General features: G+C 36.4%; 1 protein-coding gene across 3 annotated transcripts; it reads left to right on the top strand.

Moving 5' to 3' along the window:
• Positions 1 to 18,575: 18,575 nt before the first annotated feature.
• On the top strand, positions 18,576 to 22,063 carry LOC120157072 (protein FAR1-RELATED SEQUENCE 4-like). 3 transcript variants are annotated; one of them, XM_039168333.1, is made up of 5 exons: positions 18,576 to 18,711; positions 18,794 to 18,852; positions 19,179 to 21,253; positions 21,364 to 21,417; positions 21,753 to 22,063. In XM_039168333.1, exons 3-5 carry the CDS (start codon positions 19,196 to 19,198, stop codon positions 21,903 to 21,905), a joined length of 2,265 nt encoding a protein of 754 aa, XP_039024264.1. In that variant the 5' UTR covers positions 18,576 to 18,711; positions 18,794 to 18,852; positions 19,179 to 19,195; the 3' UTR covers positions 21,906 to 22,063. The 3 variants fall into 3 exon arrangements, with proteins under 3 accessions (XP_039024264.1, XP_039024262.1, XP_039024263.1); XM_039168331.1 differs by having other exon boundaries at positions 21,361 to 21,417; XM_039168332.1 differs by having other exon boundaries at positions 18,576 to 18,854; positions 19,142 to 21,253; positions 21,361 to 21,417.
• Positions 22,064 to 23,483: the final 1,420 nt, after the last annotated feature.

The following is a 23,483-nucleotide window of genomic DNA, read 5'->3' as shown; positions in this document are numbered from 1 at the left end:
GCAGAAAGACAGGGTTTTATATGAAATAACCCACAAATGAAAATTACCTTATTAACCCTTTTGTTGGACCACAACAATTGCATATCAGTGTGTTAAAACCCTGAACTACATTTGGATTAGCCTAGGAGGAGATAAAAACATCACAATTTTTTTAAATAGTTTTAATAATTATAATATAATATAATTTTTTTAATCATTAATAATATATAGACATCCTATGGACGCAATTGTACGAACCTAATAATTTTAAAAATAATAACACTCTTTTTAACTACCGAGATCGCTTGATAAATTCAACGTCACAATTATTGTTTACCTGGATGAATAACATAAAATTACATTTTTAAGGTATTGTTCATCTTCAATACCACTTTGCCTCTATTAACAAGCTTTATTGTGTTTCGATTGTTAATTTTGTTAATTTGGAAACCTGTTGATGGAGTTTATACCACTTTAGTAATTGAATTTCAATGTATACAAATTTGACCTTAATCTCAAGTCACCTCGTTTTATTCTTTATTCTTTATTTTTTAGACAACTATTTAATATTTAATTGATTGATTGATTAGTTATATTAAATATTAAAGGGAATTATTATATAACGATCCTCACAATCTAATTTATTTCATACATAATATCAAAATTAAAATTTCAAGCATTTTTACATTATCTTGATAAATCAATTATTAGATTAAAGAATAGGACAAATTTATATAAACTACAGTTTATCAGATTTCTTCTTCTCTTCCTTTAAATAATGGATTTTTAGATTTAAAACTGTATTTGGAGCCACGCGGCTATATAACCATGAAGAGAGGCTATATAGATAATCTTTCATGGACCCTATGTTGAATAAGCGGGGTAATTGAACTTTACAAAGACTACATCGTCCCTTGAAAGATTATTTAATTAAAGGCAGTTTTGTCATTTAAGTACCCCTTTGGTTAAAGAAAACAAAAGTGGTGGTGTTTTGTGCTGCTTGCGTAGTTCTTGGAAGGCAGCCTAATAAACAACAATTTCTCAACTTAATATAAAAGGCAAGACAATGACGACACTGATTTTGATTGCAAAACAACACTTAAAATAGGTTATGCTTTAGATCTCAACTTATATATTTAATTACATATGTCGATGAAGTGTCACCTTTATACCACAACTTTATTGTAAAGTACGACTTCCTGTACAATTACAATACGTATTAATAAAACGCAAAAAGAAATCAAATTTATTTTCTGCCGACGTAACAGAGAAACATTTGCGTAGCTCAATCGGACAAGCAATCGACATAATACAATTGGGCCCAACTCCTACTTTTAGGCGGAAACATTATTGTATTTTCTAATTCTAATAGGGGTGGGAATAAGTCAGGCCGGTTTATTGGGACCTACGGCGTGGCCTGTAAAAAGCCTGGTCTGACCCGACTTATTTAAAGTAACTACTTTATAAAATAAGCTAAGTTAGAGTGACTTAATAGAGATTTTACTCTAAAATTAATGACTAAACTGAAAATATTAAATGTTTATTGTGAAACAGACTTTTAAACAGGTCAGACCGAGCCTAAATAAAAGCATTTGACAGGCTACAGGCCAGGCTCAGGCCTACAAATATCATCGTAGGCCAGGCTCAGGTCTATTAAAGCCTGGCCTGACCTGGCCTATTCCCACCCCTAATTTTAATTTAGACCGAGTTTACTATATTTATAATATTAAAGAAATAGATATGTTCAATATTTATATTTTGCTTATATTAAACAATTGTTTAATTAAAAAATGATGATACATTTATCATCTTATTTGAGAAAATTGACAAAAATGAAAAATAGGGACCAAACCTGAACAATTGGAAATAAGGATGACTTATGGTATAATATTAACAAATGTGTTATTTAGTTTAAACTATGATTTGTAAATATTTTTAAAGAAAATACGATGATGCACATTGAATCCTACTCGCCTATGATTGGTTTTAATTTCCACTTACATAGGTTGGATCCCTTTGAATCACATTGTATCCCAGGTGCCTATGATTGTGTCAATGTACGTATATGCCTCGAATGGGTGTGGAATAGGGTTGTAAACGAGTTTGAATATTGTTAAGTTTGATGCGACTCGAAAAGTTTTAAATTTGAGTTTAACTCAATTAAAAAAATCACGAGTTTAAAATTGTCAAGTTCAATTCGAACTCGAAATTAAAAATTAAAGTTTGACTTGACTCGAATCTTAAATTTTTTAAGCTTGACTCGAATTCGAAAAAACTGAAACCCGAAACATTCTTAGGCTTAGTTCGATTGAAGCTTAAACTCCAGTTCGAACTTGAATCTTAAGTAGATGAAAGTTTTATATTGTATTTAAAAAATATATATAAATGTTAATATTATTAATAATTTAATTTTAAAAATCAAATATATATATTTTAATTACTCGTAAACTTTTCGAGTCGGAATCTCCTCTGTTTTGAAAACCGGATCGGATCGGCCGATTCAACCGGGAACAGTTGCTTAGTCCGGTTCAATCTAAACCGGTTGAACCGCTATTAGTGAACCGGCCAGAACCGCTGAATCGTTCGAACCGGACCGGCTGAAAACCGGAAAAAATCGGGAAAACCGGGATTTTTGTTTTTTTTAAAAAAAAAATTAAACCAAACAACGTCGTTTGTTAAACGAGCCAAGTCGAACTCGAGTATTGCTGAGCTCGACTCGAACTTGAAAACTTTAAAAGTAAGCTCAACTCAACTCAAACTCACAAGCTAAAAATTATCAAGTTTAACTCAAACTCGAAATATAATATTGAAACTTGAACTCAAAAAGGTTTGAACTCAAAAAAAATTTTAGAAGCTCAATTGAAGCCTAAAATTCGAGCTTGATTGAAATGAAAGAATAATTCACTCAATGATCACCAAAAGGCTCCATGATTTTGAATGTCAAATTACCTCTATTATTTATAGAAGTTAGTTGTGATGCGCTTCTATGTTTCTTAGCAATGTGAGATTATTTTGTTCTCATATTTTTACTCTTTAGACTTTTGAGATGCTCTTCTATGTTTTTTAGCCATGCGAGATTGTTTTAAAAAAAAATAAACCAAACAATATCATTTTGTTATGATTTTTTAACCCAAAATTTATTTTTTAATTATAGTTATATAATTATATTTATTATTTAATATGTTTTACCTTAAATATTATGTTGTAGTTAATTTAAATCATTTTGTTTTACTTGATTTTATGATTTTTAACTTATATATGTTATGACTTGCTTTGAATATGACTTGTGATATAAAAAATTATTTTTTATTAAATATTTTTGGTATTTTTATTTAATTTTTTAAATAATTATGACGTCGTCCGGTTCTTCTGACCGATCGAACCGGTTTAACCGGTTGAACTAATAAATCGATAGCATGACCGGTTGAACCAGTGAACCGATAACATGACAGGTTTGTTAACCAGTCTAGTTCTGAAAACCGTGGGAATCTCTCATTTCCAGGCCTAACTTGGAATACCTAATACCGAAGAAATTTGAGAAATGGGATCGTGGAATGCAACAAAATGAAACTTGTGTAAAATACCTAATCACAAGGCTTGCCGCTTTAATTGCTAAAAGATAAACAACAAAATGGAATAGACAAGCAGTTTCTGGAGCATTGAAGATTTTTATTGACGACGTGTGTAAAATACAGTTTTATATAAAAAATAAATAAATAATTAAAAAGAACGACAAAAATAAATAGGATAATAAATAGTTTAACCTTTTAATTTTTATCATTCATTTGTAAAATATTAAACGTGGTTCAATTTTTTTCCAGCAAATTTATGCAAAATTCCTCTTAAAATATAATATTTTGGACTTATTTTCTTTCACTAGAGCCAAAATATTGCATTCAAAATATGAATAACGAGGAGATAAAATATCTTCATTTCATGATTAAATATAAAAAAATTATTATTTCAAACAATTCAATATTACTTATAACATGTACCCATCACACCTACGTCCTTAATATCAATCAGTGTGAATTATTAGTGAACAGATTATAGAATATAAATTTAAATAATTCGCTTGTTTATATTTACAAAACCAATTAAAAATGAGAAAATCGCCTCAGTGACCAAAAATGTCTTATAATATACGATTTTAACTAACTTTTTCCGGATTTGCCAAAATGACCAACAAAATCGCAATGCGATCGTTAATTCGCAACGCGATCTCCATTATCGCAAATTCGCGTTGCATTTTCGCGTTGCGATAGTTGGAAATCGCGTTGCGATGGTCTACAGTGTCGTTGCGATTTTCCCAATTCGCAATGCGAATAAGTAAATCGCAACGCGAATTGGGAAAATCGCAATGCGATACTGACTATCGCAATGCGATAATACAAAATCGCAACGAGATACTGACTTTCGCAACGCGATTCTGACTTTCGCAACGCGATTTACATAGCGCCATTCGTATTTTTTTTTCAAATCCAAACACGAATTTTTTCTTAATAAATCGGAAACTGAACCGTCCACAGTAATCGCAACTCATAACCTCAAACCCAAAATCACAACACTCAGTCCCATCTCATCTCTCACTCTCTACGGCGAAATCCGTCCCCATCTCCGAAGATTTCCGTCCCCATCGCCGGCGAAATCTCTCACAACCATTCACAGTCAAAAATCCCTCACAATCATTCAGAAATGTAAAATCAACCTCCGAGGGTTAGTTTTTTTTATTTTTATTTTGAAATTTTTGCATTATTTTAGGTTTTTCATATTGAGATTGATGATAAGTTTACTGGTAATTTCAATAATAGATTAACCATTTCACTTAGATTTCTTATTAAATTCATTCGATTGCTGCCAATACTGCTAAACTGTTTAGCCTGTGAAGTTAGTATTTGTCTTTGTTTTGTCTTTTGGTTGAAGTAATGCAGAAGAAGAATAGTTTCGAGAATGAAAATCGCAACGCAGAATTAACTATCGCAACGAGAGAATCGCAACGCGAAATAAAAAACGCAACGCGAAACCAAAATCGCATTGCGATTTTCATTTCGCGTTGCGATTCTCTCATTGCGATTTTCATTTCGCGTTGCGATAGTCATTTCGCGTTGCGATTCTCATTATCTCGTTGCGATTTTCATTTCAACCAAAAGACAAAACAGTGTTGCAAATTTTAGTTTCAAGAATAAACTACTATTTATGTTTATTGTTTTTGGTATATCTTGACATTGTAGTTTTTGGTATATCTAACTTGGTATGTTTATTGTTTTTGTAGAAATTTTTTTCTGCTTCATTGACATTAAGGAATAAAGTTAGCCTAGCCACTACAATTGCTTCGAAGCTTTCACCTGCACAAAGAAAATTGTTTGAGGAAACCTGCTTCGGGCCATGGCTGAGAGTACAGCATCCGGGTGGAGATGCTAATTTGACCCATTTGTGGCTTCAGACCATGACTAGAGATCTACCCGACAGTATACAACGTGGTGAGGAAGAGATATGGTTTCATTTTCCACCGGCGTATACTTGTTTTGGGCGGAAGGAGTTATGCTTAATCACTGGTCTACGATTCGGACACGATGATGTAGGCCGGTACACTCGTCATATCACCCGCCCATCATGGTTATCCAGGGTTTTTCCTGATGAGTCAATAGAGAAGCCGAACTTACACGTCGACGACATGAAGAAATTGTTTAATAAGAAAGATGGTTTTACTCGGATGAATGACGTCAATGTTGTCCGAGTATGCCTTCTACTACTTTTGTATGCAGGCTTTTTAGGCAGAGAGGCCAGACAACCTATTCCTCAGGAGCTAATATTATTGGTAGGGGACCTAAATGCATGGAATCTGTTTCCGTGGGGTTCGTATATATGGAAAGCTACCTGGACTAAGTTGTCGTATGCCTTTGATGACTGCAAAAGTTTGCGGGGTGATGGGTCGAAATACACTTTGTCAGGCTTTGTTTGGGCCTTTAAGGTAAGAATTTCTATATAATGTTTTCAAAATTATAATTAATTATTTAACAATTACTAATGTTTGTTATTATATTGTTTATAGATTTGGATATTCGAGGCCTTTCCCGCCATGAAGACATATGCAATAAAAACTTCAAATGATATTCCCAGGGCTATTTCCTGGAAGAGGAAACGTCTGTTGGATTGGGAAGACTTAATACCATATGCGACAATAAATAATGTAAGTTAACACAAATACTATCATATATAAACAAGTTATTAATAGTAGACGTTTAACTTTGTTTGAGTTTTTATATTTTTAGGAGGCCAACATTCCATTAATGAGACTGACACCCACGGAGGCTGAGCTTGCCACTGATTGGTGGCAAGCTAGTCAGCGTTTTCTTGATGGCACGAATGATGAGCAGCCTCTACTTCCTCCACTTCGAGAGCCATCACCTCATCCAGAGCCATCACCTGATCGACCCGACTATACACCTCTACAACGAGAGCCATCACCTATCCCGTCACATCATCGAGCCTCTTCTCCACCATCACCTCATGATAGGCGACCGACAAAGATGCCACGACTTCTATCTCCCTGTTCTCCACCTCCACGGGATGAGTCAAGGGAGTTACGTGATGAGGTCAATGCCTTGCGTGAGGAGATCGGTACTCTACGCGATAACGATGGTGCATGGCGTGTGGAGGTCAATGCCTTGCGTGAGGAGATCGGTACTCTACGCGATAACGATGGTGCATGGCGTGTGGAGGTGTCTACTTTACGTGGTGAGGTTGTCGCTCTAAGTGAGATGGTAGTATCGTTGCAGAATGAGGTTCACACTCTACGCAACGAGGTAAGTTTAAGATTTTCCATATTTAACTTGATGATAAATTTACTCGTAATTTCACTTAAATTAACTATTTCAATTAGATTGCTTAGTAAATTTATTCGGTTGCTGCCAATACTGCTAAACTGTTTATTAACACTGTGAAGTTAGTATTTGTCTTTTTGTTTTGTCTTTTGGTTGAAGTAAATTTATTCGGTTGCTGCCAATTCTGCTAAATTGTGTATTCTTTAACACTGTGAAGTTAGTATTTGTCTTTGTTTTATCTTTTGGTTGAAGTTTTGAAAATATTTGTCTTTGTTTCACTGTTTAATATCATGTCGGTTTATTTACTGTTTGTATTTAATTATTTAGCGGAACGATAAGGTGGATGCTTTACGTCGGGTTTTTCTTGCACGACAGAGTTCACGCATCAGACGGCGTGCACGTGCTATTAAGTCTCCGTATACCCCAATAGTGCGAAGACACCGCAAGAAGCCCGACTCGCCTGTCATCCCTCAAGAGTCCACTCCTATCATTGAAGAGGCCCCTATCATTCCTCGAGAGTCCCCTCCCACCGTTCAAGAGGCCACTGTCATCCCTCAAGAGTCCACTCCTATCATTGAAGAGGCCCCTATCATTCCTCGAGAGTCCCCTCCCACCGTTCAAGAGGCCACTGTCATCGTTGAAGAGGTCCCTCCCACCATTCAAGAGCCCGATTCACATGGCGTCATATGTAGGATTCTTGAGAAACCCTCTGACGTGCCGGACATGATGGATTCAAGTTGGCTCTCGTATGAGTTACCGGCCAGTACCATACCGGTATATGAAGTGGAGAGGGAACAACTACTGGACACAATTTTGGATAACACCCTTTGGGCTAAGACCGCAGTTGATTTTCATCTACATGAGCGAAGCCAGGGGTGTTTCACTGACATATGCAAGCTCAATGATGATATCTATTTGTTGCTTGATCGGTCTTGGTGGGGCGTATTATTAGGGGTCGAAGACAATGGCTATTTCGATGGAGGGGTAAGTCTTATATTTTTCTTATATTTTAATTTGATTATTTTTTTGTAAATTTATGTAAGTTACTAATATATGTCTTTTTTTTGTAAAACAGCATATCGATGCGTGGGTGTCACGTCTTCTAATAAATAGAAAACTTAAGGAAAATAAAAGAAATACACGATATACAATTATGCCGACGTCTTTTAACGCCGTTCACTTGAAGAATCAACGAGATGAATCATTTGCGTTGGGCAATGGACAAGCTAAACTTTATCCTGCATGGTGGGAGGTCGATAAGGTTAGTGTTTATTTTAGATTGAGTTTAAAGGTATTCATAAATAAGTACGCAAATGAATGAATTATTACTTATGATTGCAGGTGTTTATCCCTGTTTTGGAACGTAACCATTGGCTTCTCGTCGAGCTTCAGATCCCATCCCTTAAGGCAATAGTATATGACAGCATGATAAATTACATATCATTGGTTGATTTAAGAGATATTATTAAGGGATGGAGCTCTTATTTGGCTAAATTCTTGGATGCGATAAATTATTGGACTCGTTCTGGAAACAAGAAGCTAAAGAAGCTCAATATTACAGTTAGCAGAGACGAGACCGCACCACAACAAACGAAAGGACCCAGAGGGGATTGTGGTCCTCTCGTATACTTGGCGTTGGACCGTTTGATCACAGGAAGTATAAAGTATCTACCTCCCACCGATATAGATAGAGCTGCAGTAGGCTTGTGGTTTCGACATTATATGGCTAGATCGATATATACGAGACGCTGCCTACCTGCATCCGCGTTATAAAAATATCCATAAACAATTGGTATGTTTATAGGCTTGTGGTTTGAAAATGTTTGGTTAAGTACCTAGAATTCAATAATTTGCTGTTTGTAGGTTTTAGATGTGTAGAAAGTGTTGTTTGAGCAAATGTTTGGTTTATGCAGGTTAATCTCAGAAGTGAGCTGCGTGAAAATGATGTATGGCTGCAAAAGTTGATTCAATAGTAGAAGTGTTATTTTCTCTAATAATTATTGCTTATTTTTTGATTGTTTAATTGATTTGTAAAAGGTGATTTGTAAAGTTGATTTGTTTAATTGATGTTAACATAATTCTTATTTGTGCTTGTTTAATTGATTGAAATGTAATGGTTGATTTTGTTGATTTCAATCTGCATTATGTTGAAGACAAAAAGTACTATCGCAATGCGAAATGAAAATCGCAACGAGAGAATCGCAACGCGAAATGAAAATCGCAACGAGAGAATCGCAACACGAAATTAAATTCGAGTTGCGATTTTCATTTCGCATTGCGATTCCTTCGTTGCGATTTTCATTTCGCATTGCGAAATTAGCGTTGCGATTTTCATTTCGCATTGCGATTCTCTCATTGCGATTTTCATTTCGCATTGCGATAGTAATTTCCGCGTTGCGATAGACATTAAGATGATTGCCTATTAAGTGATAACAACTGAACAGATCATAGCAATTTTCAAACTCAAGTTACTAATACATGCCTAACTGAAAATGTTAAAAGTTCACACATAAAATCTACATAATACAACGTTTGCATTTAAAAATCACCTAAGTTAACAGTCCCAAAAGGTGAAGCCAGTTGTGATTGGGATTTTAAAGATGATTGCGATTTTGATTGCCTTTTTCTTGACACCATATGAGCTTTGGATTTTGATGATGATCCATATTTTGGTAGAGGAAAAGATGATTGTGATGGCACTGGTGATCCACATGTCAACCTTGTATGACCACTTTCCTTGCACCGACTACATGTCGATCTCTTCTTCTCTTCATCCTTAGACGGTATACGATCGTGACTTTTTGGTCGACCAGGTAGCCTACTGTCCATGGCTGGTGGCAAAACTGTTTGTATGTCATCTGGTATGTCCCACTCAGAAGGATGTGGAATAGGGTAGACAATCTCGGCATAAGTCTGTCGATATACTTCTGTAGTGTAGCAATCCATAGCGTATGTGCTTGAATCATCTTGGTTTAGATGAAGAGCAACTTTTATAACATGGCCACACGGATAACCAGATGTTTGCCATTTCATACAACTACACGTCCTTGCATTTAGATCGACAAGCCCATTTAAGTTATTATCCAGTACTTCAAACAAAGTGTTTGAACATGGTTCAACTCTCCATGACGTTGACTTCACAACACGTTTCGTTATCTTTTTTTCAGTCCATGGTGTAACACGATGTTCCAATGTTCCTGTAAATTTAAATAAATAATACTTAGTAAAATATGATAAGTTACGAATTCAAAGAAATAATACCTGCATGGTTCTTTCTTGTAGTACCACTGTTGAATAGAGGCTCGAAAAAACTCCATTAACATAGTAATGGGTAATTTTCGGGAATGACGACTTAGAGCGTTGATTGATTCTGCACTATTAGACGTCATGAAACCATATCTTGCTCCAAGTTGATGTACTCTTGACCATCTTTCAAACCCGACATCTTCTAGTGTTTGAGCACACTGAGGCAAAACACGTCTTAAACAGTTATATGCTATTGAAATCCACTTCCCGATAAGCCTTTACAGCCTTCCAGTATGTCCATTTGTGCTTTTTTATACCAGCAGACCTTGATTTTAGATTTCTATACAAATGAACACCACAAAGTCCATGAAAAGCATCTGGGAAACACCTTCTAACAGCGTTGTCAATTGAGTTTTCCCTATCGGATATGATTGTCAGATTGCTAATAGGACCTATGCAATCCCTAAGATGCCCCATAAACCATGTCCATGAATCAGAGGTTTCAGATTTGCCAACCCCGTAAGCTATTGGCAATATCTCATTGTTAGCATCCATGGCTACTGCTAATAAGTTTACTACAAGGTATCGACCTTTCAAATGTGCTCCGTCAACTATAATAACTGGGAGCATGCAAGTAATAAACGAACGAATCTACAAAATAATATACACAAGAAATATAATCATTTAAATGTGAAATGCATGTAACTAACAGAAATGAGTCAACAGAATTATATTGATTTACTAACCGCAGCACCAATGGCGATAAACAGCAACTCAAAGCGTCCATCTCTATCTGTTTTGATATGAGTTACCGACCCAGGATTTTTCAGCTTTAAATTGTGACAATAAGCCGGCAGTTGGGCAAACGATGCTTCTGGCGACCCCCTCAACAATTCCAAGGCATAACATTTGGCTCTCCAAGCTTGAGAATATGATATACTAATCTTGAAACTGAGCATTCATGTCAGTCATAATTTCATGTCCCCGATATACCCTGCCATTCAAAACATTAACTCAGCCAGAAAACCACCCAACACCTTTTTGTTTGCCTGTCTATGGTGAGGAAAAACTTGGTTCTTGAACATGTATTTATCAATAAAAGTCCTAACTTGAAACATTGCGCAATCTTTTATCCTCTTTGCAATCATACGCCACGTACAGTTTTTGTCAATCATACACCTTGTTTCGAAACGATCTTTGCTTGATTTGTTAACTTTTAGTTGATAGCTATCTTCCACACATTTCGTATACAAAGCTATCTTCAAGTCTTCCTTTGTATCAAAACAATCATCTTTCTTGATACGAATAACTTTTGTGTAACAATCAACTGCTTTCTTTGCCAACTCTTCTTCCGGTAGCTAAAGTAATTCTGGCATATTCCAGTTATACTCCCGTGGCATTTTCTTTTCTTCGGGGACTTTTTCTTCTTCTTTTTCTTCTTCAAGATTATATGAATTACAGAATGGATGTTCAACATGTTCATTCACAGTCGTAACTTCCTCCTCATTATCATCAACAATATATTCCTCGGCAACGGGTGTTTCATCATCAAAATTCGGGTATTGACCAATATCAAATCATTACACGCAGGGTATGTTTCTTCTTCTGATACATCATCAAAATCCGTGTATTGACCAATATCAAAGTCCGGGTATTGACCAAGATCAAATTTTGAATACTGACTAGTACTCACAATTTTTTCTCTTGGCTCATCATCGTCTAATTGATCAATACGAAAACCGGAATTTGGTGCTGAAAGTTGATTTGGATTTGGATTAGAGAAAGGCTGTGGGTTTTGAGACCCACTTAGTTGATTACTACCCGCTACTGACCTAACAATAGTACTTCTAGGTTCAACAACATACAATGTAACATCATCACTTGAAACATTAATGTAAGCAATGAATCGTTAACATCATTATCGGTTAACAAATAAACTTTACCATTTCTCTGATAAGATAGCCTAAATCCACTTAGGGCTCTAAATTCAATTTCTTTGAAACACGTAACATTAGGGTTCATAAGTTAACTTCTTTAATGACAGTTTTAGTTGAAGATTCATGGGTAAAAGCATATATTGTAAAACCATGAACATCTCCCATGACCCTTCAAACACAAATCTATCCAAACATGATCAACATTAGATGATTTCATGGTTGTAACTAAACAAACGAGATGTGAATGAGTTGTTGCTGCTGCGTAGATATATACACAAAAAATTTGGCTTGCGAAACTAAAACCTGTTGCGAACTTTGAAACTCGCATTGCGATTCTGTATTATCTCGTTGCGAAAGTCAGAATCGCGTTGCGAAAGGCAATCATTTGACCATCGCAATGCGAAATGCAAATCGCAACGATAGAATCGCAATGCGAAATGAAAAAGGCAACGAGGATTAACATGCATAAACTTTTAACAATTATTGAATTCTAGGTACTTAACCAAACATTTTCAAACCAAAAAGAGTATATATTTTAACAAAACTTGCATTATGTGTATTTTATGTGTGCACTTTTAACATTTTCAGTTAGGCATGTATTAGTAACTTGAGTTTGAACATTGCTATGATCTGTTCAGTTGTTATCACTTATTAGACATTCATTTGACTATCGCAACGCGAAAATGGCTATCGCAACGAGAAAATCGCATTGCGATTTTTTCGTTGCGATTTTCATTTCGCATTGCGATTTTCTCGTTGCGATAGCCATTTCGCGTTGCGATAGTCTGTTTTGCCTTCAACATAAAGCAGATTGAAATCAACTATTACATTTCAACACAAATTATGTACACATCAATTAAACAAATCAACATTTACAAATCATCTTTTACAAATCAATTAAACAATCAAAAAATAATAATAATTCTTATTTCTTCATTAATTTGAATCAATGAATCAACAACTTTGTGACCCCGTACATCCATTTCACGCAGCTCACTTAAGGATTAATCTGCAGAAACCAAACATTTGCTCAAACAAGACTTCCTACACATCTAAAACCTACAAACAGCAAATTATTGAATTCTAGGTACTTAACCAAACATTTTCAAACCAAAAGGAGTATATATGTTAACAAAACTTGCATTTGACTTACCAATTAACAATGGACACTTTCATAACGCGGATGCAGGTAGGCAGCGTCTCGAATATATTGCTCTAGCCATATAATGCCGAAACCACAAGCCTACTGCAGCTCTATCTCTATCGGTGGGAGGTAAAAACTCTGTGCTTCCCGTCGTCAAACGCGCCAAGCAAAGGCATACGAGAGGACCACAATCCTTTCTGGCTCCCGGTGATTGCTGTGGCGCGGTCTCGTCTCTGACAACTGTGACATTGAACTTCTTTGGCTTCTTGTGTCCAGAATGACTCCAATACTTAATCCCATCCAAGAATTTAGCCAAATGAGAGCTCCATCCCTTGAAAATATCTCTCAAATCAAGGGATGGAGCTGAAGTTGGACGAGAAGCCAGTGACGACGTTCCAAAACAGGGATAAACACCTGCGATCATAAGTAATAATTTATTTATTTGCGCACTTATTTATGAACACCTTTAAAAAATTTAAAAAATAAACACTAACCTTATCGACCTCCCACCATGCAGGATAAAGTTTAGCTTGTCCATTGCCCAACAAAAATGATTCATCTCATTGATTCTTCAAGTGAACTGTGTGAAAAGCCATCGGCATTATTGTATATAGCGATTTTTTTTTATTTTTCCTAAGCTTCCTTATTATTAGTAGACGTGACACCCATGCATCGATATGCTGTTTTACAAAAAATACATATTAGTGAATTACATTAATTTTTAAACAAATTAATCAATCATATATAAGACAAATATAAGACTTACCTCCCCATCCAAATAGCCACTGTCTTCAACCCCTAATAGCACACCCCACCAAGACCGATCAAGCAACAAAAACATTTCATCGTTGAGTTTGCTGATGTCAGTGTAACACCCTTGGCTCGCTCATGTAGATAAAAATCAATTGCGGTCTTAGCCCAAAGGGTATTATCCACAATTGTTTCTGGTAGTTGTCTCCTCTCCACTTCAGATACCGGAAGGGTACTAGCCGGTATCTCATACGAGAGTCAACTCTCATCCATCAGGTCCGGAACCGGTAGGGGTTTCTCAATACTTCGATATATTACCCCATGTGAATCGGGCTCTGAAATGGTGGGAGGGACCTCTTCAACGATGACAGTGGCCTCTTGGACGGTGAGGGGTGAATCTTGAGGGAGAATATGGGCCTCTTGAACGATTGGAGGGGACTATTGAGGGATGACCGGTGAGTCGGGCTTCTTCTTGCGGAGTCTTCGCACCATTGGGGTGAATGGAGACGTAATAGCACGTCCACGCCGTCTGATGCGTGAACTCCGTCGTGCAAGGAAAACCCGACGTAAAGCATCCACCTTATCGGGCCGCTAAAAAAAATTAATACATAAATCAGTAAATAAACAGACATGATATTAAACAAAGACAAATATGTTTCAAACTAGCATTGTATCACCCAAGTCATTATTCTATCATAGTTCACAAATGCTCAGATAACTTCCAGAAGTAAGCACTTATATAAACATTTAAAAGGACAACATATATAAACATTCCAGAAGAAGAATAGTTTACTTTCGCAACACGAAACTTAAAATCGCAACGCGAAAATGACTATCGCAACGCGGAAATGGCTATCGCAATGCGAAATGAAAATCGCAACGACAAAATCGCAATGCGAAATGAAATCACAACGACAAATCGCAACGCGAAACACAAATCGCATTGCGATTGACAACATATAAACATTCCAGAAGAAGAGTTTACTTTCGCAACACGAAACTTAAAATCGCAACGCGAAATGACTATCGCAACGCGGAAATGGCTATCGCAATGCGAAATGAAAATCGCAACGACAAAATCGCAATGCGAAATGAAATCACAACGACAAAATCGCAACGCGAAACACAAATCGCATTGCGATTTTGTCGTTGCGATTTCATTTCGCATTGCGATTTTGTCGTTGCGATTTTCATTTCGCATTGCGATAGCCATTTCCGTGTTGCGATAGTCATTTTCGTGTTGCGAAAGTAAACTATTCTTCTTCTGCAAATTGAACTTGAATGGATTGCATTACTTCAACCAAAAGACAAAAACAAAACCAAAAATAAATACTAACAAAAACAGTTTAGCAGTATTGGCAGCACGAATGAATTACGAGTATGAAAATCTTAAACTTACCTCGTTGCGTAGAGTATGAACCTCATTCTGCAACGATGCTACCATCTCACGTAGAGCGGCTACCTCACGCGTAATGTAGACACCTCAACACGCCATGCACCATCGTCTTTGCGTAAAGTACCGACCTCCTCACGTAAGGCATTGACCTCATCACGTAACTCCTCTAACTCATCCCGTTGAGGTGGAGAACAGGGAGATAAACGTCGTGGCATCTTTGCCGGTCGCCTATCTTGCGGTGATGGTGGAGAAGAGGCTCGATGATGTGACAGAATAGGCTGTCGTTGTGGAGGTGTATAGCCGGGTCGATCAGATGATGGCTCTGGGTGATGTAGGTCTAGGGCGAGGTGATGGCTCCCGAAGTGGAGGCTGCTCATCAACCGTTCCATCAAAAAAACGCTTACTAGCTTGCCACCAATCAGTGGCAAGCTCAGCTTCCGTGGTGTCAACCTCTGTAGAGGAGTGTTGGCCTCCTAACATATAAAAGCTCAACAAAGTTAAACGTGTACTAGTAATAACTTGTTTATAAACATATGGTATATTTATGTTAACTTACATTATTTATTGTCGTATACCGTAGTAAATCTTCCCATTGCAAGGTCCGTTTCCTCTTCCAGGAAATAGCCTTGGGAATATCATTTGAAGTTTTTATTGCATATGTCTTCATGGCGGGAAAGGCCTCAAATATCCAATCTACAACAATATAATAACAAACATTAGTAATTGTTAAATAATTACTTATAATTTTGGAAACATCATATAAAAATTCTTACCTTAAAGGCCCAAATAAAGCCTGTCAAAGTGTATTTGGAACTATCGCATGCAAACTTTTTTCGATCATCCAAGGCAGACGATAACTTATTCCATGTAGCTTTCCATAAATACGAGCCCCACGAAACAGGTTCCACGCATTTAGGTCTTCTACCAATTTGATTAGATCATTGGAATAGGTTGTCTGGCCTCTCTGCCTAAAAAGCTGGCATGCAAAAGAATAGAAGGCATACTCGGACAACGTCGACGTCATCCATCCGAGTAAAACCGTTTATTATTCAACAATCTTGTCAAGTCTTCTACGTGTAGACTCGGCCTCTCCAGCTCAGGAAAACCCGGATAGCCAGAGGGGCGGGTAATGTGTCTAGTGTACCGACCTACATCATCGTGTCCGAAGCGTAGACCGGTGATTAAGCAAAACTACTCCTGCCCAAAACACGTATACGCCGGTGGAAAATCATACCATATCCTTTCACGACGTTTTATAGTCTCTGGTAGATCGCTAGTCATGGTTTGAAGAAACGTGTGTCAACATCGCATCTCCACCGGGATGTTGTACTTTCAGCCATGGCCCGAAGCATGTATCCTCAAACATTTTTCTTTGTGCAGGTGAAAGCTTCGACGCAATTGTTTTGGCCAGGCTGACTTTATTTCTCAAGGTCAATTGAGCCGAATAAAAGTTCTACAAAAACAATAAACATACTAAATTAGATATACCAAAAACTACACTGTGAAGATATACCAAAAACAATAATAAACATAAAGAGTATAGTTTATTCTTCAAACTTAAATTTGCAACACTGTGAATTTCGTATTTGTCTTTGTTTTTTTGTTGAAGTAATGCAATTCATTCAAGTTTCAATTTGCATAAGAATAGTTTCTGAAAATGAAAATCGCAACACGAAAATGACTATCGCACGCGAATTTGACTATCGCAACGAGAGAATCGCAACGCGAAACTAAATCGCGTTGCGATTTGCATTTCGTGTTGCGATTCTCGGTTGATTTAATAAGCAATCTAAGTGAAATGGTTAATCTTATTGAAATTACTAGTAAACTTATCATCAATTTCAATATGAAAAACCTAATAATAATGCAAAAATTTCAAAAGAAAATAATTAAAAAACTAACCCTCGTTGGTTGATTTGGTTGATTTTCCATTTCTGATTGTGAGGGTGCTCTGAGAGATGGAGATAGACGGATTTCGCCGGAGATGGGGACGATTTCGTCGAGATGGGTGAGAGAGTGAGATGGAGATGGGACTGAGTTGTGATTTAGGTTTTAGGTTATGAGTTACGATTACGGATATACTGTGGACGGTTCAGTGTTCCAATATATTAATATTCGTGTTTGGAATTTAAAAATAAAATACTTGGCCAGGATACTAATGGCGCTTTGAAAATCGCATTGCGATTATGTATTATCGCGTTGTGAAAGTCAGAATCGCGTTGCGAAAGTCAGTATCGCGTTGCGAAAGTAAGTATCTCGTTGCAATTTTGTATTATCACATTGCGATAGTCAGTATCGCATTGCGATTTTCCCAATTCGCGTTGCGATTTACTTATTCGCATTGCGATTTTCCCAATTCGCGTTGCGATTTACTTATTCGCATTGCGAATTGGGAAAATCGCAACGACACTGTAGACCATCGCAACGCGATTTTCAACTATCGCATTGCGAAAATGCAACGCGAATTTGCGATAATGGAGATCGCGTTGCGAATTAGCGATCGCATTGCGATTTTGTTGGTCATTTTGGCAAATCCGGAAAAAGTTGGTTAAAATCGTATATTATATGAGATTTTTGGTCACTGAGGTTATTTTCTCATTAAAAATCCAATATGGTCTAAATTTTAACGACAATAATACGGCTAAAAAAAAGCCCAATTCAAATATTAATATATAAATATTATTTGTGTAAATTACATATTTAGTATCTAAATTATCAGATTTATTTCATTTTAGTACCTAAACTTTTATTTTTACAAAATTATACCTAATATTTACTTTTTATTTCATTTTAATACCTCAAAATTTAACGGAATTGTTGCACATAGTATTTTTATGGGTAAATTATATCATTCATCACTTAAAATTAATAATTCCAATTTATTTTATTAATAATTTTTTTGACATGAAATTTTTGTTATTATTTTATTAATATATTATTTAAAAATAAATTAAAAAGTGAGTGATTAAATTATTAGTAATTTAATAGTTAAGTAATTAAATTAAAAAAATAAACTTTAGTAACCAAAATATAAATGATAAGATAGTTGAGTGATAAATGATGTAATTTACCCATGAAAAAGTGTCTGCAACAATTCCGTTCAGTTTTTAACGACGAAGTACTAAAATGAAATAAAAAAGTAAATGTAACTATGATTTAGAAACAAATGAATGTTTAGGTGCTAAAACGAAATAAAATCGATAATTTAGGTAAACAACGAAATAAAATCAATAGTTTAGGTACTAAACGTATAGTTTACCCAAAAATAAAAAGCCAAAAAGGGGTTTACTTGTGGAATTGGGTCTAAAATAGACCCATTATGAATCCTCCCCAAATTCCGAATTTCAGACTTTCATCGCGAGAACACCTTTGCTTCTCCATTAAAGACTGCAACATTTCTTAATCACAATATCGCCTTCTATCTTTGTCATTCATTCATCTCAAACTCCCAATCTTATATCATACTCTCCTTTGCATTCAACCCCCGCCTCCAGGAGCCACCCATACTCCCACTCCCCTAATTTGCCACCGTCTTCGATAGGCCAACGCTTGCATTCCCAGCTGCAATTTTAGGGTATGTTGATTTTTATTATTTTTTAAAGATTTTCTGTTGAATTTACGTACAATTATTAGTGATATTGATTTTGGTAGGTAAATGGAATGAACTCCTTTTTCTAGTTTCAGGCACATCTGTAAAGACTTTTTTGGAACTTGGTTGTATATAGCATAGACTTAGTATGCTGCCTGGCTTGTGTGTCTTGTCTGAGATATTGTTTTCTTTTATTATTGCTGCCTTTCTTCTTTAGTATTTTTTTTTTTTGATCCTGTATTAACTTGACATGTATTACATCTATATTTTAGGCAGTATCCTTTTGAAATCATGCAATCAAAGGATTCTATTGTATCTTGACAATGCTTTATGGTAACCTCGGTTCGAGCGGAAAAGCATAGTGTATGCAGTGTGAATCTTAGTAATCTCCTTAAGATAATGGATTCTAGCATTGGCACCACTGATGCAATTTCAGCTCCACACCCGGATATGGAATTTGAATCACATGAAGCCGCTTATTCATATTACAAAGAGTATGCCAAGTCTGTGGGCTTTGGCACTGCTAAATTGAGCAGTCGCCGGTCCAGGGTGTCCAAGGAATTTATTGATGCTAAATTTACATGCATAGGATATGGAAACAAGCAACAGTCTAACGATGCCATTAACCCTCGGCCTTCCCCAAAAATTGGTTGTAAAGCTAGCATGCATGTGAAGAGAAGGCAGGATGGAAAATGGTATGTTTATAGTTTCATTAAAGAGCATAATCACGAACTTTTGCCGGATCAAGCACATTTTTTTCGGAGCCACCGAAATGTTGATCCACTTAAGGCTGATGTTGGAAGGAGAAGGAAGAATCTGGCTGCAGTTTCTAAACTATTTGGTGCCTATCAAAATATTGACTTTTTGGAAGGTTATATGAAAAACCAGCATGATAAGGGGCGGAGTTTGAATTTAGAAGAGGGAGATGCTCAAGTACTTCTCGAACTTTTAATGCAGATGCAAGAAGAAAACCCAAAAATTTTCTATGCGGTTGATTTGAATGAAGAGCATCGGTTGAGAAATGTATTTTGGGTTGATGCCAAAGGCATGGAAGATTTCAGTAACTTTGGCGATGTTGTTTCTTTTGACACTACATATTTCACAAACAAGTATAAAATACCTTTGGTACTCTTTAGTGGAATCAACCATCATATTCAACCCACATTACTTGGTTGCGCTTTGATTGCAGATGAAACAGTTTATACTTTTCTTTGGCTAATGCAAACATGGTTTATAGCAATGGGGGAAAGGGCTCCTGGAGTGATGCTCACTGATCAAAACAATGCCATAAAAGCTGCTGTGGCTGCTGTGTTTCCTAGTACACGCCATTGTTTCTGTTTATGGCATGTGTTGGAAAAACTTACCAGGCATCTTGAATATCCGAGCCTGTGGCATAATAGTCTAATGCTAAAACTTGGTAAATGTATTTATCAGTCTTGGACTGAGGAGCAATTTGAAAAAAGGTGGTGGAAGATGGTTGACAAGTTTCACCTAAGAGAAATGCAGTGGGTTCAGTCTTTGTATGAAGATCGGAAACAGTGGGTTCCCGTCTTTATGAGGGGTGTATCTTTTGCTGGATTATCTACTTCTTTACGCTCAGATAGTTTGAGTTCTTCATTTGACAAATATATGCATGTAGAAACATCATTGAGGGAATTTATGGAGCAGTATAGATTAATTCTTGAGGACAGGTATGAAGAGGAAGCCAAAGCTGATTTTAATGCATGGCATGAAACTCCAGAGCTGAAGTCTCCATCTCCTTTTGAAAAACAAATATCGCTTGTATACACACATGAAGTTTTCAAGAAATTCCAAGTTGAGGTTTTGGGAGCTGCTGCTTGTCATCTTAAAAAGGAAAACGAAGATCAGGTGCCCGCAACATATAGTGTTAAGGACTTTGAAGATAATCAAAATTATATGGTTGAATGGAATGAATCTAAATCAGATATATACTGCTCATGCTGCTCTTTTGAGTACAAGGGCTACCTTTGTAGACATGCTATTGTTGTGCTCCAGATGTCTGGTGTGTTCAACATCCCATCAAAATATATTTTGCAACGGTGGACTAATGCTGCCTTGAGCAGGCGTCCAATCAGTCAGAAATTGGATGAGGTCCAATCTAAGGTCCGACGGTATAATGATTTGTGTAAACGTGCCATAATATTAAGTGAAGAAGGCTCACTTTCTCAAGAGAGCTATAATCTTGCTCTATCTGCCATAAAAGAAGCTCTGAAGCAATGTGCAAGTGTCAATAATTCGGCTGGGAATGATGACAGATCTAATACCTCAGTGATTCATACCGAGTCTGGTGTTGAAAGAGTCAACCCATGTGTAAATACTTCTCTAGAAAAAACTCCAGACCCTAGAATTACAAATAGAAAAGGAAAGGTAAGTCAGCAGTCTGCTTACGTGTATGATTTCCTATTAGAACATTTTGATTTATAAAGGGAAAGGAAAAGAAAAAGTAAATCACCAGAAATTGCTTCTCTAAACAGCAGGTATCTCCTGCAGGAGCTGCCAATGTTGGGTCACAAAATGGCTTTCACCAAATGGTTTGTTGTACTTTCACCTGTTCCTCGTTCTATATTGATGATGTTGTCATATTTTCATGAATTCTGGAAATGATTTGTAATGCACTTAGTAGTTAGTTCTCATGATTTTGTTGTTGCCTTAGAAGTGTGTAATATCTGAACCATAGCATATGCAACAAATTTTGTTTAATTATGTGTATAATATGCTAATATTAGGTTGTACCTTTCAAATTCATTATCAGCATCATCTATGCTTTACTCAATATAGAATTTCTCCAAATGCGTGTCCTTAGATCTGTGTTCTTTTTAGCTGCATGTAGTTGTGTAACCTTCAATCTTTGTAATGCTTGTTGCAGGGGCTGTCAGACATGAGGCCTACGCCAATGCATAATGTGATGCCACCAACGCAATTGCATAATATGGTGCCGACTATGTTTACAAATGTTGCATCAACACATTTTCAAAACGTCACCGCTGCACATTTGCATGACAGCCGACTCCGTCGGTGACTGTTTTTTACCTTGATTTTGTAAAGATAATGTAAAGCTACTTTAGGGTTGTAGGAAGAGCAGTTTATGATGTTGCAATTGTCTTGACTTGCATCACAAGGTTTTGGTGCAGCTGACAAGATTGTTATGTTTCCCTCTGCCGACACTGTGCTATGCCAATTGCATGCGAATTTGTCACGAGTGTTGGATACGATTGTGTATTTTATATAATATATTAAACTTTTTTCTCTTAATTTTTTCAATCATACCTTCAAAATGGATCAAGGACAAAGTTTAGGGAGTGGTTTTAGTTACCGGAGATAATATACTGGCAACTTTAACTACCAAAGAAATAATCTTTGGCAGCCTAATTAATCAAGGGTACGGCAGTGTAATGGGCGGAGGTTTGCAATCCTTCTATGCTGCGCTAGTTGAATGTTAAAAATATTTTTTTTTTAAATGTCACGTGACTTGAGTAAAATGCATGTTGATGGAAGATATTATTTTAACATCAAACTCATTTCTTGAAGATATGCATTGGGAATCTACACAATTGTTTGTTGCATGATATCCACATAACTTGTTTTTTCACATGATCTCTTCCATGATTTGGATGGCCCGCACTCTTTTCCCTGGGCATAGGGACGGTCCAGATGAATGAAAGTGTCATGGCCCACGGTGAAGAGCTTGAGAAATTGAATGGTGAACTGAAAAATCTGACGAAAAGGTTATGGATTGCAAACAAAGGAATTGGGGAAAATATTGGGTCCACAGAGAGGATGGATGCACGTGGGGGAAAAGAATAACAGGGCCTGAAATATGATATAGTGAAGCAGGCCTCAATGGGGAAACAAGTGACAGGCTGTTATATCAGCAATGACCCAAAAGATAGTCTAGCAGGCAACCACAATGGAGCACTCTGAAGAATTCTGTTAGCGGTATACCTAGAGCTGTCATTAAATAAAGAGAAAATAACCTCAGTGACAAAAAATACAAGTCAAGACCACTGAGGTTATTTTTGCGAAATGCAACGCGAATTTGCGATAGTGGAGATCGCAATGCGAATTAGAGATCGCATTACGATTTTGTTGGTCATTTTCGTAAATCCAAAAAAAGTTGGTCAAAATCGTATATTATCTAGGATTTTTGGTCACTGAGGTTATTTTCTCTTAAATAAAACATCTGTAGTACACAAATTTATTAAGATATATATGATACGTAACTGCTAAATGCATTCATCGTGAATGAATTATTAATAATATGTATTTTATGGATGTAAATGTAATTATTAGTATTCAAGACCACTAAGAGGAATAAAAATACTTTTTTGCCATTGATATAGTACACCCTTCTACGTTCCAAGAAATGGGAGAGTTTTCGACTTAACCAGTTTCCGTATGTTGATATCATGCAGAAGGCCCAATTTATTTCTTAGCTTGATGTGTCCAATAAACTACTATTTGGATCTCTTGCTTCAGCCCAAAGAATCTGCTTCCTGTGAAGCTTAATCCAAAAGGCTGACCTTCATGCTTCTGCATCATCATTCCACACTTTCACAACAACAACAACAAAACCCTATTCCCATATGCAATGGGGTAA

Source organism: Hibiscus syriacus, unplaced genomic scaffold (assembly GCF_006381635.1).
Source record: "Hibiscus syriacus cultivar Baekdansim isolate YM2019G1 unplaced genomic scaffold, ASM638163v2 tig00111238_pilon, whole genome shotgun sequence".
Lineage (NCBI taxonomy): Eukaryota > Viridiplantae > Streptophyta > Magnoliopsida > Malvales > Malvaceae > Hibiscus > Hibiscus syriacus.
Note: the sequence above shows the minus strand (reverse complement) of the source record. Positions and strands in the feature narration are given on the sequence as shown.

Coding starts and splice junctions, on each gene's coding strand:
- LOC120157072 (XM_039168331.1), top strand. CDS start 19,196: ATGGTAACCTCGGTTCGAGCGGAAAAGCATAGTGTATGCAGTGTGAAT. Junction 21,254..21,360: donor TTACAAATAGAAAAGGAAAG/GTAAGTCAGCAG, acceptor TTCTCTAAACAG/CAGGTATCTCCTGCAGGAGC. Junction 21,418..21,752: donor AAAATGGCTTTCACCAAATG/GTTTGTTGTACT, acceptor TGCTTGTTGCAG/GGGCTGTCAGACATGAGGCC.